At 39.4% G+C, this 17831-nt stretch overlaps 1 protein-coding gene across 6 annotated transcripts in view; it reads left to right on the top strand.

The window, feature by feature from the left end:
- Positions 1 to 17831, top strand: part of STAG2 (STAG2 cohesin complex component) — a 182309-nt gene that overhangs the window by 85990 nt on the left and 78488 nt on the right. For all 6 annotated transcript variants that reach the window (XM_048865350.2, XM_075132528.1, XM_048865351.2 and 3 more), the window contains 5 exons: positions 106 to 182; positions 9134 to 9338; positions 12703 to 12854; positions 14551 to 14624; positions 14725 to 14848. In XM_048865350.2, the coding sequence (XP_048721307.1) occupies positions 106 to 182; positions 9134 to 9338; positions 12703 to 12854; positions 14551 to 14624; positions 14725 to 14848 (632 nt within the window). The remainder of the gene's footprint in view (positions 1 to 105; positions 183 to 9133; positions 9339 to 12702; positions 12855 to 14550; positions 14625 to 14724; positions 14849 to 17831) is intronic.

Here is a 17831-nt window from a genome sequence, read left to right as displayed (position 1 = left end):
AGTCTATAAATTGACAGTTGTCTGTTTAACTTTTTTCAGATGCTAGCTAATCTGTTATGCCTCTTTTATATCTACAGTATTAATAATCTAATGTCTGAATTGTAGGAGTTGTTACAGCAGAGATGTTTCGACATATGCAGAATTCTGAAATAATCCGAAAAATGACTGAAGAATTTGATGAGGTAACTGATTTAACGCAAACGAGTTCTGAGAATTTCCTACAATCTAATGATTTTGAAATTCACTTATTTAGATAGCTGGATGATAATGCTCCCAGTAATAAATTTCTAAACTATAAAATATATTAATAACATGGGGAAAAAGTTGACATTAGAAAAATTACCATATTTGACAAGAGTTTATAACCAGTTAGTAACTCATCCCATGACTAAAAATCTCAAATAATGCATCATTTCATCATGAAATCAAATGGAGAGTTTTATTGCATACAGTGTTGTGGATTTTTAAGTTACATTTGAATTCAGTCTGAGTATGAGAAATTTAAAAAATTTTTTTAAAAGAAAGTTAGCAGGATATTTGATTGCAGTTCCCATTTTTAAAAAACTGAATATTTTAAAGTTTAAAGTGTCAGCATAAGAAGAGAGTTAGTGAAAGGAGTGGCTGAGCCTGATACCATTTTAAAAAGAAAGCTTTTTCAATAGCATCAACAGTTTTTATAGGAAACGTCCAACTTCATCTGCTTCCAGGTTACTTTTTAAATTAATTTTTTATTTGTAAATGATTTACAGCTTATGTATATCACCAAATACTGCACATTTCACAGGCTGTCCATAAAATTATGTAATTACACAACTTGTCAAAACTGCAAAATCAGACAATATGACATAGTTATAATATTAGAGAGACAAGGTGGGTGAGGTAATGTCTTTTATTGGGCCAACTTCTGTTGGTGAGAGAGCCAAGCTTTTGAGCTACACGGAGCTCTTCTTCAGGTCTGGGATAGGTACTTCTAGCATCACAGCAAAGTGCAAGGTGGAACAGATTGTTTAGCATAAGTAGTTAGCACATGTAAGGGAATGTTGTCTGTGGGGAGCTTGTTTCTGATGAACCCCAGCTTCTAGCTTTCAAACAACTACCCAACCTCTCCGAGCTGCTCATCAAAGGCAAGCTCCCCACAGACCAGGACACCAACTCAAAGTGGCACCAGACCCTGCCAGAACAACAGATGCAAAACCTGCAGATGTATCTCCATTGCTATCAACATCCCCCACAACATCTCTCAAGAGCCATCTATCCTACACATACCTATCGCATGTGGTGTACCTCATTTAATGCATTAAGTGCTTCAATAATAACTATGTGGTGAAACCATAATCACTACACTCTCGAATAAAGAGAAGAGGAGTACTTGTGGCACCTTAGAGACTAACAAATTTATTAGAGCATAAGCTTTCGTGAGCTTCAGCTCAGTTCATTGATGCATACTCTCGAATGAACTCACAAGTAAATGATAAAAGACAAAAACACCACATCACCTGTGGGTGAACATTTTTCACAAAGTGATCACTCTCTTTCTGACCTATCTGTCTTCATCCTCAAAGGGAACCTGCCCAACACTTTCAAAAGACAAGCCTGGGAACTTATATTCATAACTTTGCTAGACATTAAAAATAATGGACTGAACAGAGACACTGGATTCATGCTTATTACAACAATCTGTAACGCACTAACCCTCTTTTTGCCCTATGATTGCAGAGGTGTTAGTGGTCCACTGTGCCTTGAATGGTCCCTTACAATATGTGCTAACTACTTATGCTATACAATCTGGTGCACCTTGTGTTTTGCTGTGATGCTTGGCATACCTTTCCCAGACCTCAAGAAGAGCTCTGTGTGGCTCAAAAGCTTGTCTCTCTCACCAGCAGAAGTTGGTCTGAGGAAGATACTACCCTCACCCACCTTGTCTCTTTAATATCCCAGGACCAACATGGCTACAACTGCACTGTATAGATATAACATGTTAGGGTAGGGGTAACAATAAAAAAACGCCCACACAAATAGGCAGAAAAGGGGATGGGGGAGAGGCAGGAAGAGGGAGGAAAAAAAGAGAGATCAGGTGGAATGGAAGTCTGGCATTATTGGGTTATTTTAGCATTCTTTATCCAAATGTATCAGGAAACAGAATCCACATTTTTTTGCATTTGTATAATTGGTGTCTACGTCTTCCTTTTGCTACTATCTCAGACAGGTCCAAGTACTGCTGCTCTATTCTGGACATAAGCAATCTATTCCATGTGCTTGGTAATTATTTTGGCCATTGGTGGCATAATTAAACCCAGTGTAGCAGGTTCATAATTTAGGATATACCGATTACTTGAAATGTTCACTAAATCTTTTAAAGGGTAAACTAGGAACTTAAACGCTACTCCCAGTTTTCATTTCAGCATGATTATAAATTCTGTTAGAAAGAAGGTTGATCTTTCACACACAATCAAATGATAAAATGGGTTTTATGTGACTATTTAACAGTGCAGACTTCCAGTACCTATAATATTCATGCACAGAAGCTTCACTTATAATAGTGTTTAGTTCGTAACTGAATCAAGGAAGTTCATAATGAAGGCAGTAATACCTGACGAGACTTGATGTCATTTTGTTGGTTTGTTGCAGCCTGGAGGCAAATGCAAAGCAAAAACGGAAAACTTGTTTGTGATAAATAATACACCCCAAATTAATACAGTGAAAGTTTTCTGTACAAAACTAGTTACGTCCAGTTTTAAAAATCTTGTTTAATTCCCACTGTATCCTGTTATCTTCCTCTGTTCAGCATTATTCTGTGATGACATAGTTATGAGAGCAGTCTACTGAAATGTGGAGTTAGTTCTTAAGGTCTGTCTTCGTCTTGCATGTGATAAACTTTTCAAAAAAATTCTTTTTTTTATCTTTTTATTTTATCTTTTTATTTTATTTTTATTATCTTGCACCTTTTTGTCTTTGCAACATCCACACACACGACTGACTTGAGCTTTGTAAGTTGGGTACATGTTTCAGCAGACTTATTAGTTGTTGCATCATAGAATGATACCTTTTGCAATATCAGAATGGAGTGGAGTTGATCAGTAGGACTTCCTAAGATCTAAAGGGATTTTTTTAAAGTAAGTTTAAATGCCGTTCAGTCATTCAACAAGTATTGATAAAATTATTTTGCCTTCGTCTTTTTATATAATTTTAAGAGGAAAAAGTGTGGTGTTGGTCTGAGATGTTCATTGCTAAGAAATCAAAATAAGTAATCACTGACTTGATTGATTAGATTGTAACTTTGAGAAACAAGTGTTGTAGGATTGCTAAAAATCTTTCAAACAACCACCTATTAACCCAACTAAACAGCATTCTTCATGATGTTGGCTCTGTATAGCCAGGCTATAGGAATAGCACACCTGGCAGTATAGCTGTGGAACCATTGTAAACATTTGGGGGCACGTGTGTATGTCCCTTGAGCAAGTCCTGCATTCTACTTACCAAGAGTACAAATATCATATTACCTCTAATATCGCTTCGCCAGCTGCTAATATCCTAAGGCTTTTGATGGAGAGATAACAGATGATTCCATTCTGTTTTCTGTGAAAAGCCCATGCTATTTCCACACTGGAACCATGAGGTCAGCTCCAGAGGAGTTTTCTCCAGAGCCTTCATTCCTTGGTCACATGCAGATATATTACTGGTGTTTTGGATGTTTCTGTTGCATAACAAGTTAGTGGTGGTGTTGATTCTGGGGGTACTGTTGAGGGAATTCTGGGGAATTCTTGAGCGAATTTTTTAGGTTTTGGTGCAGAATTTCCTTGAGTAAAATCAGCAAAGATTGCACTCCCAATCAACATGGCCTTGTTGGACCCAGTCAAGGTGATCTAGCAGACCCCAGCATCAATATCACCTATCTGCTAATGAGCAGACAAGAAGTACTATGTCCCCGCTAAGGACATGGAATTCCTATTTTCTCGCCCTATTCTGAACTCCCTCGTAGTCAATGCAGTGCAGGAGAAAGGATGACAATGCATTCCAGAACAGCCCTTTTTGATGGGGACCGGAAGAGGCTAGACCTCTTCGGTCACAAAGTATATTCTTTAGCTACCCTCCAGTTCCAAATGACTAATTATGAGGGTCTCCTAGCCAAATATAACCTTGTGAACGATTCCAAGTATCGTAAGTTCAGTCAACATCTCCCAGAAGAAAAAACGGAACAGTTCTGGGCACTGGTGGCAGAAGGACAATTTCTGGCCTGTACAATGCTATAAGCCTTTCTGGATGCTGAGGACACTGCGACCTGCTCCATTGCAACATTTGTGGTGATGAAATGAGCCTCATGGCTCCATCTCTCAGGATTCCTCAGGGAGGTGCACAGCACTGTGGAAGTTCTACCCTTTGAAGGATCTAAACTCCTTGCTGTGCACACTGATGAGTCTCTACATCCTTTACACCTCTACACCAGCACTGCAGGGAAGACAGGGTAGATATCAATCTGCCTCAAGATCTTGACCTCCACATTTCATCCCTCAACAGCATTATGATACACAATGCAGGCGACAGAGACCACCTCCCAAGTGCAGACGGTCATAGGCACAAGCGACTATGCCCCACCCATCCACCTCCCAACGACAATTTTGAACGTTTGGTTGAGGCTCCGAGATGCCTCTCTCTGCTCCATTTGCTGCAATCATCTCCAGTAATCCATGAGTTTGGTGACCGTTTGACCCTGTTCTACCCATCGTGGCGACAAATCACCTCCAACGAGTGGGTCTTGGAAATTGCCAGCAAGGGGTATTCTGCTCTGTTCCTCTCTCCCTCTCCCTGTCCCTCTTCATGGACCCTTCTCACGAACACCACCTTCAAGAAGAAATAAACCACTGTGACTGGAAGCCATAGAACTGGTCTTATTCCAACAGAGAGGGAAAAGATTTTATTCCCACTGTTTTCTGATCTAGAAGAAATCTGTTGGGTGTAGACCTATCCTAGACTCAAGGAACCTCAACAAGTTGGTCAAACTACAACGCTTCAAGATGGTCACACTGTCAGCACTAGCATAGGGGAGCTGGTTCTCGGCCCTCAACTTCCAAGATGCATACTTCCATATCGCCATACACACTCCCACAGGCAGGTCCTCAGATTTGTTCTGTAGTCTGACCGTTATCAATAATAGATACCACCTTTGACCTCTCTGCAGCACCTAGGGTATTTTCTAAGGTCCTCTCAGTGGTGGCGGCACGCCTGTGCAAACAAGGGATTGCAATATTCTCATACCTAGACAACTGCCTCCTCAATGATCCATCCAAAGTCAACATGTTTGAAGCCATAAGAAAAACGATGGACTTTTTCTCAGCCCTCGGCCTCCAGATAAACATACAAAAATTGATACTGATGCCAGTATAGCATCAGGAATTTATTGGGGGGCCCAAATGGATGTTATAAAGCAATGATTCTCAACAAGGGGTACATGTATCCCTGGGGGTATGCAGAGATCTTCTAGGGGTACATCAACTATTTGACTAGTTTTACAACAGGCTATGCTAAAAAGCACTAGCGAAGTCAGTACAAACTAAAATTTCATAAAGACAATGACTGGTTTATACTGCTCTGTTTGCTATACACTGAAATGTAATCCAATTGATTTTATAAGTATATAGTAAAAATGAGAAAGTAAGCAGTTTTTCAGTAATAGTGTGCTGTGACACTTTTGTATTTTTATGTTTGATTTTGTAAGCAACTAGTTTTTAAATGAGTTGTAACTTGAGGGTACGCAAGACCAAACTAACTCCTGAAAGCCGTACAATAATCCAAAAAGGTTGAGAGCCACTGCTATGAAGGCCAGAGCCTTTCTCCCAGGTCACAGATTTTCTGCAATAGGCAGTGACATCTCCACTTTGAGAACCAGCCCATGGATCTCCACCAGGACTTGTCTCCAGCTACTCGGTGATATGGCTGTGGCATTCATTGGGAAATGCCCCAGATTACATTTGAGCTGCCTGCAGGGGTGGCTACATACCTCACAGACACAGCGTAAACAAACTGTTCTTGATAGCAATCAAGATCAAGGACTCATTAGACTGATGATGCAACCCTCAAATGTCGGCATGTCTCCCCTTCCTCTAACTACCTCTGTCCTTGATACTGACGACCGACGCCTCATTACTTGGTTGGGGAGCACATCTATAGATTCACATGGTACAGGCAAGTGGTCCTCCTCAGAATCCATGTTGCTCATCAACCTCCTAGAATTAAATGCAGTCCATGATGCGCGCCGACATTTTCTACCAATAATCAGACAAAGGACCCTAAAAGTAATGGCAAACAACATTGCCTGCATGTTTTACATCAGCAGATGGGTGAGCGAAGTTCCAATCCCTATAGGGTACTGAAGCTCTGAAATTGCGGAATTGCTGTATGCAACGTGGCATCAACATCTCTGCCATGTATCTACCTGGACATCTAAGCACCACAGTAGACTCACTGAGCAGGAGATTCTCACAAGAACCCTACAACATATATTCAGTTGCTGGGGGATTCCTGAACATAGATCTGTTCACCACTCCCCAAAATGGTAAATGCCCACAATTTTGTTCAAGGACAAGTCTAGGTCACCAATTGTTGGGGTCACCTTCCTCATTACGTGGATGCACCCCATCGCTACACTTTCCAGCCCTTTCCCCTACTATTCAGAGTGCTCCACAAGATACAAGTGGAACGAGCCAGGGTCATCCTCATAGCCCCCACATGGCCACAACAGGTATATCTTTACCTCTTGTGCATGGTGGTCTGTCCACCAATCACCATGCAGTCGACTCCACACCACCTCTCCCAGGAGACAGGCCAGGTTTTCCATCCGAATCTAGAACTTCTCCATCCGAAGGCTTGGCTCCTTCATGGTTCCAGGATCCAGAGATAACCTGTTCGGAAGGAGTAAAAGAAATTCTTTTAAATAACAGATGCCCAACCAATCGATATATGTACCTATGGAATTGGAAAAGGTACAAAAATATCCTATCAATTACCACTCCTTTACCACTGTAATCATTCTGGATTACATCCTGGAACTCAAGAGATCGGGGCTATTCACAATCTCTGTTCTGGCCGCCATTACTGCATTCCACTCCCAGATAGAGGGTCAGATGGTATTTAGCCACCCAATGACAAAAAGATTCCTTAAAGGAATCCAAAACCTTTACACTGAAGTAGGAGACCCCACCCCACTGTGGGATCTCAGCCTCATTCTACGCTGTATCACCAGCCCCTGTTTGAACCACAGGCAAGCTACTCCTACATGCTCCTATCCATGAAAATTGCAATTCTTGTGGCGATTACATCCGCCTGACCTAAGTAGAAGACATAGGTTCCCTCATGGCATCCCCCCGCCATGCTCCAAGCTTCTATGTAGATTAGGTCACATTACGTCCTCACTCAAAATTCTTACCCACAGTACTGTCCTCTTTCCATCTAAACCAACTATCTAAACTTTCCTTCTTTCTTTTCCAAGCCACGTGGCAACCAGCACAAAGCCTCGCTACGTACCTTAGATGTCAGACAGGCACTAGCCTTCTACCTTGACAGAACCAAATCGTTCATTCACCACTTTTATTCCTCTAAATTGCCGAAAGATCAAAGGGTTTGGCCATATTCAAACAATGTCTTTCTAAATGGATCTTGAGTGCATCTACCTCTGCTACCAACACCACAATCTTCAGCCCGCATGCACTCTTGTGCTCGCATGCACTCCACTCAATCGCTCTCCACATTGATAGTTTTTCTGAATAACATGCCGATTACTGCCAGTTGTGAAGGCAGCCACTTGGGTGTCCATGGACACCTTCAGTCATCTTTACACAATCACCCGTGACACAGCATCAGATGCACTACCAAGACATACAGTCCTATCCTCCTGAGTAGCAATCACTCCGAAGCCCCAACCTTCCAACTAGGGGCACTGCTCTACAGTGACCTACTGTGGAGTATCTCTAGGAACACTACTCGAAGAAGAGAAGGCTACTCACCCTGTACAGTAACTGAGGTTCTTTGAGATGTTTGTCCTTATGGGTGCTCCATTACCCACCCTCCTCCCCTCTGCTTCGGAGTTCATACATTGACTCTGCAGTAGAGAAGGAACTGAGGGCATTTGGACCACACAGCACTATATAGACGTTGCTATAGACTATATAGACGTATATAGACGTTGCTGCACAGGGTGAGTGCCTTGTCTAATTGGATTATACATTGTGTCCAAGTCTGTTACGACCAGATTGGAATTATATTACCATAGAGATTGGGAAAATATCTTAGATAATCATTAGCTACCGTTTAAGGAGCATATCTTCATAAAATCTATCACACTGACACCTGGGGTTATACGATCACAAAGCAATGCTCTCTGGTGCTTGGAGTTAAGTCTGGAAGTTGTTTCAGGACAGTGGTTTAATCACTTTTTAATTAAGTACACTTTAACTTTCCTTAGGAAATATGCTGCTGCTAGTTAGTCTCTTGAAATGGGGATCTGCAGAAGCAATTAATGAAAGAAAAAGTAAATCACTTACCAGTTTTACTTGTTTTATCTTTTACATATGCACACTGGTCTCTCCCTTCTCCCTTCACTTTTAGATTTTTTTTTAGAGGCAGAAATAAAGTAGATGCTAGTTATTTTTGAGGGGTAATAGTTTAGCGTTTTACAGTTACTGGTTTTGTAATGTTCTAATAGTTCCTTGGCTCATGAGCTTGGTGTATAACTCTCTGATTACATGGCCCTTCTGTTAATCTAGCACTGGTTATACTAAATATTTTTGTTGTCTGGGGGGTTTTATTTTAGTTTTTTATGAAAAAAAATGGTCAGTGGAACGTTAGCTCAATATATTTATTTTTGTGCAAGGAATGTCAATAAATTCCACTAGATGAATGCTTGCTCTGTGCATAGCAAAATTGAATTGACAAGTAAATGTAAGTTTTTGGGCCAAATAGTGAGTTGTACCCGTTTACGCCGGCAGAGAACTGGGCTCTGTCTGGTTGAACAAACCTTTTTTTAATCCTTCAATTTATCTGTATTCTATACCGTTATATTCTAATCAACAATATAAAAATACGTAATTTTTTTTATAGTTATAATGGTGGCTAATGTTTGAAGATATTTTTGTTTTTGTAGGATAGTGGAGATTATCCACTTACCATGGCTGGTCCTCAATGGAAGAAGTTCAAATCCAGTTTTTGTGAGTTCATTGGAGTATTGGTCCGACAGTGTCAATATAGTATCATATATGACGAATATATGATGGATACAGTCATTTCACTACTTACAGGACTATCGGACTCACAAGTCAGAGCATTTCGACACACTAGCACGCTGGCAGGTCAGCATCTTTTTATTTACTCAGCTTCTGTATACATTTTCTTTTCAGTTTTCAGTGTTATCGGAGAAGAGACTGTTTTTGTAAAACTTTTTGAATATTCGGTATTCAGCTTGGTATTCAGGAATATTTTGTTGCATTGGGTTTAGTCATTTCATTTTCTATTTAATTATTCAGTTTTGTATTCTGGATCAGTTTTTTTTAGTTCTAGTTTTTATAATTTTTTAAAGTAATTTTTAGTATTAAAATGTTCCCTGGAAAGAATTCTCTTGCTGCTCTTATTATCTATATTACTTACAGCATTTGTTGATTTATATCAATGGATAAACGGAACTAATAAATAAAAATGAAGTATTTTAAAGTTAACCTTACAGATTTTGTATCTTTTAAAATGCTAACAATGTTCTCCTTTATCCTTTGCGAGTAAAAATGTTTTGTTACGACCCTAAACATATCGCAGGCAAGTGGGAGAGGCTTTCTAAAAAGAGGGCAGTTAGAAGTGGCCAAATCTGAGGAGGTTTAAGATGAATTTTATATTGTGATGGTGGTAAATTTGATCTCATTAAAACCAAATCCCAGGGACGAGTTTGGACTCTATTTTTGACCAAGTTGCTGATGGAAACTTTTAGAAGTTAAACTAACTAGTTCTTATTTGAAGGTAAACGTCACAATCTACTTTATTTGGTTATTCAGTCACTTGTATATTCAAGGCATATGGTAAGTGGAATAGAACATCATGACATAGCCCATTGGCTCCTGCTGTCAGATTGCTGCTGAGACACTGTCAAAGTATTTATGATAAAGAAGCAAAAACATAAACCTGTATTACTGTCCAGAGAAGACATTGTCACATCCTGTCACATCCTTTTGCAGTTACTTTACTTGTATTGGTTTCAGAGTAGCAGCCATGTTAGTCTGTATCTGTAAAAAGAAAAGGAGTACTTATGGCACCTTAGAGACATCCAATGAAGTGAGCTGTAGCTCACGAAAGCTTACGCTCAGATAAATTTGTTAGTCTCTAAGGTGCCACAATTACTCCTTTTCTTTTTACTTGTATTATACCCTATCATTGATGTAAATTCAGTTACTTGGAGTCTAATCTTGCAGTCTTTAAGTAATACTCCCACTGAAGTAAATGGGTGTAGGGTCCGAATAAATGCTGCAGGAATTATCCCATTTGTATGTTAATTTAGATCAGTGGTTTTCAACCTTTTTTTCATTTTCGGACCCCTAAAAAAATTTGAGCGGTGTGTGTGGACTCCTTTGGAAATCTTAAACATAGTCTGCGAACCACAGGTTGAAGACCACTGTTCTGTGGTAACAGCAACCTTTCACAGATCCTTTAGACATAGTTTGTGGACCCCGAGGAGTCCACGGTCCACAGGTTGAAAGCCACTGATTTTAAATAGAGTGAAGTGATCATTTTAAATTATGGCCCTGATTCTGTAGCCCTTACTCCATATTAGTAGCTGCATACATGTCAGTGGAACTACTTTTGTAAAGTAAGTAGTAGGATCTGTATTATTGATACATGCACTCGGTTTGAAGTAGGAATAGCCAACAATCATGGTTTAGTTGGTCTGAAGTGATTCTAACATCTAAAAATAGCTGCAACTTCATGGGATTTCTCCATTCCTTAAAGGTCACAGAATGCCACGTTATTCAGGTTGTGCTCCCACCACCTTTTCAGCATACACAGCTTGGATTCTAGTGTCTGCACCCAGGAGGGAAGAGCTGCCACTCTGCTTCTACTCCCTTGCTCCTCCTCTCCCCCGGCTTCCTTCCTCCCAGCCTTTTATATAGCCCCAGTCTGTTGGTGTCTCCCATTCACCAATTAGGCAAAGGTTTTCTCTAGCCAGCTCCAATTTACTTCCCTTAATGGGAGCTGGCGTGACAGAAGGCTGTCAGCAATTCTTCCCAGCACCCTGTCACACCCTCCTTCAGTGATACCTACTCAAACATTCTTGCTCCCCTTCCTGCAGTGTTTACTTGTAATATACCATTTCATCCCCGACCTCTGTGTGTTTTGGCCCTGACATTATTACAAAAGTTATAGTGGGGCTAAATATATTGATAATCATTTCTGGTTTAGTGACTAGACATACTTGGTTATTTTCTGCTAAATGGAGAATAGTTTACCAAAGACAAATTTCATTTTTAAATTATATACTGCATTTTGGTCAGGTATTTGGTTTCTCATTAGCTAATGCTGTTATGCTATTTCTGTAAATAAAATACAAGAATCCTAAAAGAAAGCTTTATTTTTTAAAGACACTGTGATTGTGGGGATGAGAAAAACCCAGTACAGCAACGACTCTGATTTTAGCACAGAAATTTTTAATGAATTTCACGGCAGAAGTGTGTGGGTGGGGGGGGGAGAAGGATAAGTCACAGAAGGGTCACCAAATAATGTAGTACTTGCTACCTCAACATATACGAGCATATAATGGGGTAAGGCCCAGGAGCAGGGGTTGGAGAGGGAGCCCTCTCCACATTCTCCCTGCAGGGGTCTGTGACCTTGTGCACGGGGTTGGAGCACCACTGAGTTTTGGCCCATCCATCCTTCTGTCTCAAACTATGGAGCGGCGGATGGTCCAAATCTGAGTGGCATTCTGACCTAGTGCATGGGGTCACAACGCCACTCAGTTTGGGGCCTAATCAAATGTGTTTTTACAGCCATTTCCAAGATTGCACAGATTTTATTCATATTCATGATTTCTGTGACCTCCATGAGAAAATCATAGTCCTAACTTTCTGTGACTTCCTTTTGATAGAGAAATTCTAACTTGTTTTTTGGAGGTTGAGTGATTGAGCAGTGGACGGTATTAACTAATTTAATGATGGAGTCCTCTTAATTTAATGTTTCCGAGGCAACACATTTTAACATTTATATATGATCGGCTAAATGAAATAAGGCTCTGTTACATAAGTGTATATGTTGCAGTTCAGAGATCACAATGATGGACTTAGTATGAAAAAGTAAATAGAATAAAATAAAATAGCTAATTATTGAGTAAAAATGTGAGGGCATTTTTTCCACAAGTTTGTCTTATCTGAGCTTTTTATGCATTACTTGTGTTGCTAACCAATTTGAATAAATAATACAGATCGAGTAATTTTTTATTTTTCTACGTTAGTTATCAGCAAAATTATGCTTTTATTTAAATAAGTCTGCAATTTTTATGGATGTCTTGAAGTTTAAAACAGATGTAGTGAAGATATTCACAACGCTTTAATATATGCAGCAATTGTATTTACAAGCGGTACTGGAGTATTTTACTTTTATATTTAATATAACTCATTTGTTTTCATCTTTGTTACAAAGGTAACTTTTAAAATCAGTTCTGACTTTTTACTTTTTTTGTAGCTATGAAGCTGATGACTGCTTTAGTGAATGTGGCATTAAATCTTAGCATTAACATGGACAATACACAACGGCAATATGAAGCAGAGCGAAATAAAATAATTGGAAAACGAGCTAATGATAGGCTGGAACTTTTGCTACAGAAGAGGAAGGAGGTTAGAGCAATTGTTAAATATTTCTAATTGCTGTGCATGATGGGATGAAGGAGAGAAAATTTTGATGAAATTACAACAATTAATCTTGTATGAATCTGTTTTTGCAAAGGAATTTTTTTTTGCCATTTTGCTGCTGCTTTAAATTGCACAAAAGGTCAAATATTATTTTGCGAAACACTTAAATATGCTTGTGTTATAAAAGCTAGAAGGTCAGAAGACATACATGGGATACATCACATTTAATCTCTTAGTTCAAATTGAGCTCAGCTAGGTAATGAACAAAATTTACCATCCACTGACTGCTCTTTTTAGTTGAGGGTAAAGAAGTAGGTTATCTCAATGTAATAAACAGATGCCCTTGTCACAATCACAAAAAACAATCTCAGCAGAAAGTCCCTTGAACTGTTTTCTTGTCCATAGAAGTTGTCCTGTCTGAAGTCAAAGTTGAGGTAAAGCTGTTAACTTAAGATGTCTCTATCATTTCCTTTCTGTACATAGGAAACTCTGCTAATTTACTGCTGTCGGCATAGCACTTTTCATGATTGCCATTTTAAACATTAAAAATGGCACTTCTCACCCATATGTTAAAAATGTTCTAGGTGATTAAAACAGAAAAATGTTTTAATTTTTCTTTTCACCCTGTATGTAGTTATTTACTAATTTTAGTTATTTTAGATTGAACAATGGAAATATAATATTAAATATTACTAGTAAGATGGTCTCATGTTTGTCTTCCAAAGAGCTTCCATTTATGGCCCTGACCCTTTGAAGATTACGCATGTATACTCCTGTTCAATTCAGTGGGACTACTTGTGTTTACAAGATTAGGTCTTGAATAGACAGCACACAGGTTCCAAAAGGGAAAGGATGTAAGAATTGAGACTGCCCTGGCTTATTTTGCCCCATGTATGTTTGGTTTTTAGACTTTCTCTGTCAGCCTTTTATAGCTTTGATTAATTCATCTGTTTTCCTTCTGATTGTGTGTTTTGTAGCTTCTGCTCTAAATTTAAGCTCCTTGTCCTTGCCTTTATAGCTCTGCACGTTTCTTCTCTTCTGTTCACCCAAGCTCCGCAGCTAACTGGGTCCTTCATTTGTGTTTTCCTGTTTTGTCTATGCTTTCTTCCACTTTATCTCTATATGTGGAAGCTGGACTGTTTTTTGCCTCCATCATTTCTAATATCCCACTTTTCCTTGAAATTTATTTCTTCAGCGGTCCCTCATTCAATTTCCCTTTTCTCCTCCGGTGAAGCAATAGGGAGAGGGTTAAAACAATGAACGCCAGATGTGGAGAAACAATACATTTAATTTAAATTACTGTTTTCTCCAAACAAAATGATTAGACAAAAGGAATTTACTAAAGGTTAGAATGCCTTTGTAAGAGGGGAGGAAAACATTTGGCCTCTTTTCTAGTTGTCAACTTTATAGTTATTGACATGCTGTAATATTTAAAGTGTCTAAAATATTGAGGCATGATGCTGTAAACTGGCACTTACAGATATTCGCTGCAGAGTAGCCTGAACTGTCAAAACAATTTTGAATCAATTTTCTTTTTAGTAGAATCTGTTATATAAGACTCAAATAGAATAATAAACTACAAAAATATGCATGTGGTGCACTCCCTCTAGTACCAAAATCATTTACAGTACTCACATTTTACAATAATCATTCGGTGATTATGTACTCTATTTGTTTTCAGCTTCAAGAAAATCAGGATGAAATAGAAAATATGATGAATGCAATATTTAAAGGTGTTTTTGTGCATAGATACCGGTAAGTGTACTTGTTCTGTAATTTGTAGCTTTGTAAACTTTTTTGAGTTTGTTGTAAATACTTTACCTTTCACCTTTACCTTTTTGTTTCCCCCTTGCAGAGATGCAATAGCTGAAATAAGAGCTATCTGTATTGAAGAGATCGGAATATGGATGAAAATGTATAGTGATGCCTTTCTTAATGACAGCTATTTAAAATATGTAGGTTGGACTATGCATGATAAGGTAAGCTGTGTGTTTGAACAGTTCTGTTTGTACCCACAAGTTATTTTTTGGGGAAAAATCAGCTTCCCTATTTTCAAATTGCTAGACTCAGAATTAGCATTTGAGCAGAGAGAAAACCAAAACCAATTAAAAAATTAATATATTCAGTCTGTGATCCTATTTATACTGAAACTAGTGGCTCAACTATTGAGGTCTAGTAGTACATTAGTGCAATATATATATATTCAACTCATCCAATTGTGTGTGAATAATATAGCACCATATCAGCCAAAATTTTCACAATTTCCATAAAGTTAAGCACATTCACTTACATTTTTAAAAATGAGCAGTGATTGTGGATGCTTTCATTTAAGTGTCCAACTTGACATCTCTAAAAGGGCCTGATTTTCAGAGGGTTGGTTCCACACACTTTATAAAAATCGGGTCACTTTAAGGCATCTCAAGTTGGACACCCTAAAATTGCTAGTCACTTTTGGAAACTGTAGGTCTCAATTTATGTGACTAAATATGGATTCAAGTGGCCTAATTTTTCAGAGGTGTTGAACACCCTCAACTCCTGTTGAAGTCTGGGAATGGTAGGTACTTAGTACCTCATATGTAGGTGTAGGTGCCTAACTTAGGTACCCAAGTTTTAACATTTTGATCATGGTATATGGAATTTATATACTCATAGTCCTATTGTAAAATAGGGAATGTAAATATGAGTGTTAGTTTAAACATTTTCTTAGTTTTTGGTTTATAGTATAAATACTACATCAGTGCAGTTTAGTTTTTAAATAATTAATCTTGTTGTTTTTAAAAGAAAAAACTTTCCTGTCATATAAGAACTAATTGAGTTCATAATATCTCTGAATCTATTATTTTATTTCACAACATGGATTAAAATTGTACAAATTTCTTATGAATTTATTTTTTAAAGTTTGATCAGGTAAACAATAAGATTTTATTGGAGTCATTCTCATCACATATGTTTTTTAAAAAGTAGATTATATATATTTTCGATAGAAGTTTAGGTATCAAACATATTAAAGGAACTATCAACCATAAGAAAATATTTTAATCTTTTAAAATGCGTGTTTAGTCAGTATCTTCAACACTGACTTCCTTTCTGTAATTTCCAGCTTCTTTATCACATTGATTATGACCTTGGATTATGCTCACTGTTTCAGTTTCTCTGGCTGATGCTATTTGCTTGCTGTGGTAATTGAACAGTTTTGCTAGTTGCAATAGTCTTAATCTGCTTTCTGCATCAGAGTAAATTTTAAATATCAGGAAGGTTTGTCTGAGCCCCTGTTTTTGGCTTTCTGCTGTGGAAAAACTTGGTACTTATTTTTAAGTTGCTAGTTTGTATTGAGATGCAAAAGCACTGTGTGGAATACTACACTACAATGAACATCTTAAGCACTAAAATTCTTCAAGTGATTGCACATGTGCATTCCACTCTTGGTGTACACGCATCCCGTGCACAGTCACTGGAAATTTTTCCATCAGTGGTACCTGTCGGGGTGGCTCAAGCACCCTGTGCTGCTGTGTGCCTTTAGCACCAGTAAAGTGCACAACTAACGTTGCACCCCCTTCTTGCTATCCGTGGTGGTCGTTGGAATTGCTGTTTTTGCGTTCACAAGGTCTCCGTGGACTTTTCTCTGTATATTGTAAGTAGTTAGTGAGTGTGGTTAGTAATTAAGTAGCTAGTTTTTGGTGTTTGTTGGTTTTTCACCTGATCGTTGGTGCTGAGGAATGACTTAGTCACTGGGCTTTAGGCCCTGTGTTTCCTGCAACAAGGCTATGCCCCTGAGTGACCCACACTGAAGCTGCCTGAAGTGCCTGAGGGAAGCTTATATTGGGGATCATTGCCAAATCTGCAAGGATTTTAAGCCTTGCACAAAGAAGGATCAGGAGGCCAGGCTAAAGTTTCTGCTCATGGAGATGACACTGAGACCTCCATCTGAGCCAGGCTGGTCAGACTCAGCACTGAGTGCCTTGGCATAAGGAAGGAGTGCTCCTCCTACCATACCAGAGTCCCGGCACTGATCATTATCCCCAGTGCCTAGAAAAAGGCATAAGGAAACAGGCTGCCAAAAGGGAGCAATCCTGGACACCGAAGACTGCCAGGCACTGGGGATCAGAGTAGAGTGCGGTCTAAATCCAATCACTGGTCTGCCTTGGTACGGCAGAAGCTGACACCATTGACTCTGGCACCTACGCAGGTACCATCGAGTCTGGAGCCAGAAGGGGATTCAATATCGGTGGCACCGCACTGTACCGATACTATCTCAGTGCCAACTACACCAGAGGCATTTGCGGCTGCCAGGGATCTCCTCTCGTTGTCGGTACCGATTTCACTGGCATCACAAAAGTCATCGTCGGTGCTGGTGGGCATGGTGGAACCAGCTGTGTTACAACACTTGGTACTGTGCCAGCCTCACATGTCCTAGATGGTTTGCCATTCAGTAATGTAAAAGGGAAAACATGCAATTTTTGCCATGGCAATGATCGCTGGCATTATCTGGAATGGCCTCTGTGGTCAGTGGAAGAAGACTCGTCCTCTTGCAAGTCAGAGATTGGGTCCTACTCTTCCAGCTCTCGGCTACTCGCTACTCCTCGAGATGTCTCCATGGGTCCAGTCACAGCAGTACCATCGAGTGGTTGGTCAGGAGGCCAGTGGGAGCCTGTGCTGGTACAATGGCCCCTTTGGAATTTGTGGGTGTTTCTCCCAGTTTCTAGGGTGTATTCCAGGTGCTCTTATTCAGTGGCCTTGGAAAGGTGTGTCACCTTCCCACTGTGTGGTACCTGTTTCGGACTCCAGTACTGGACTCCAAGAGCCAGCTCACAGAGACCCTGCAGATGAAGAAGAGCACACAGCTTCCTCTTCTATGGACAGGGCAGTATCAGGAAGGGACATGTTGCTCCCCCAGGTTATTGTAAGGCTTACCAAGAGTTGTTAGACGGTAACCTTAAATCTGGGTGTTCAGATGGAGGTAGT

The sequence above is a fragment of the Caretta caretta genome, chromosome 9, assembly GCF_965140235.1.
Source record: "Caretta caretta isolate rCarCar2 chromosome 9, rCarCar1.hap1, whole genome shotgun sequence".
NCBI lineage: Eukaryota > Metazoa > Chordata > Testudines > Cheloniidae > Caretta > Caretta caretta.
Note: the sequence above shows the minus strand (reverse complement) of the source record. Positions and strands in the feature narration are given on the sequence as shown.